At 61.5% G+C, this 1,064-nt stretch overlaps 1 protein-coding gene across 1 annotated transcript; it reads right to left on the bottom strand.

Annotated features, from left to right (window-relative positions):
- Positions 1-6: 6 nt before the first annotated feature.
- Positions 7-1,049, bottom strand: LOC104909204 (UPF0687 protein C20orf27-like; the record flags this gene model as incomplete). Its single annotated transcript, XM_010728107.2, has 2 exons — positions 7-391; positions 878-1,049. Coding segments are annotated over 2 exons (273 nt in total), but the record flags the coding sequence as incomplete, so codon positions are not given.
- Positions 1,050-1,064: the final 15 nt, after the last annotated feature.

Below are 1,064 nucleotides of genomic sequence, written 5' to 3'. Positions count from 1 at the left end.
GTCTCCTGAGGTCACAGCTCAGCTCCAGCCCCCAGGAGGGGAAGTTGGACCCAGGGGGGGACCAGCAGGAGGGAAGCAGCAGTACAGCAGCAAGGAGAGCCCCCTCACCCCCCCAGCCCCACACATGGTGCTCAGGGCTCTGGGAAGAGCAGCCGTGGGGCTGGGGATAGGCACGCATGGGGGGCTCGGGGGGAGCAGCCACAGCCCCACGGCAGCCGTGGCGCAGAGCAGCGGGGGTCCCACCGATGCTCGGGGAGGGGGGTCCGTCCGCAGGAAGGTGCAGGATGGCGTTAATCAAAGCCGTGCCAGTCGCTCTGCTCCGAGTCGTACTCCAGCTCAGCCCCCACGCAGCGCACCCCATCCAGCAGCATTGGGGTGCCGTGGTGTCGGTCTGTGGGGCGGGGGGGGACAATGGGAACGGCCACGGGGGTCACATCCCATTGACTGTCCTCCCATCATGGGGAGAGCTGGGTCAGCAGCTGGGCTGCCAGGTCTACCCATTGGGTTGTATTGGGAGGGCACTGGGCTGCCAGGTCTACCCATTGGGTTGTATTGGGAGACCACTGGGCTGCCAGGTCTACCCATTGGGTTGTATTGGGAGACCATTGCTGCCAGGTCTACCCATTGGGTTGTATTGGGAGGACACTGCTGCCAGGTCTACCCATTGGGTTGTATTGGGAGACCACTGGGCTGCCAGGTCTACCCATTGGGTTGTATTGGGAGACCACTGGGCTGCCAGGTCTACCCATTGGGTTGTACTGGGGAGGTAATACTGTTTCAAAATCCAATGAACCTCACAAAGCCCACAGAAGTTGTGCATCCCAGACCCCACCAAACCCCAGGACATGAATCCCAGATGGATGCCCTCAGCCCTTACCCATGACACGTGCTTGCACCACCACCTTAAGGCAGGAGCCATCTCCAGTCTCACTGGCCAGGAGCATCTCCTCCTTCAGCACACCCTCCTTGTGAGCCGTGTACTCACACCTCACACTGTAGCCTGGATACGAGGAAATAAAACCACAGAGATGTGGCACGGGGGGAGGTGGTCAGCGGGCACAGTG

The sequence above is a fragment of the Meleagris gallopavo genome, unplaced genomic scaffold, assembly GCF_000146605.3.
Source record: "Meleagris gallopavo isolate NT-WF06-2002-E0010 breed Aviagen turkey brand Nicholas breeding stock unplaced genomic scaffold, Turkey_5.1 ChrUn_random_7180001954100, whole genome shotgun sequence".
NCBI lineage: Eukaryota > Metazoa > Chordata > Aves > Galliformes > Phasianidae > Meleagris > Meleagris gallopavo.
This window is presented reverse-complemented; position numbering and strand designations above follow the sequence as displayed.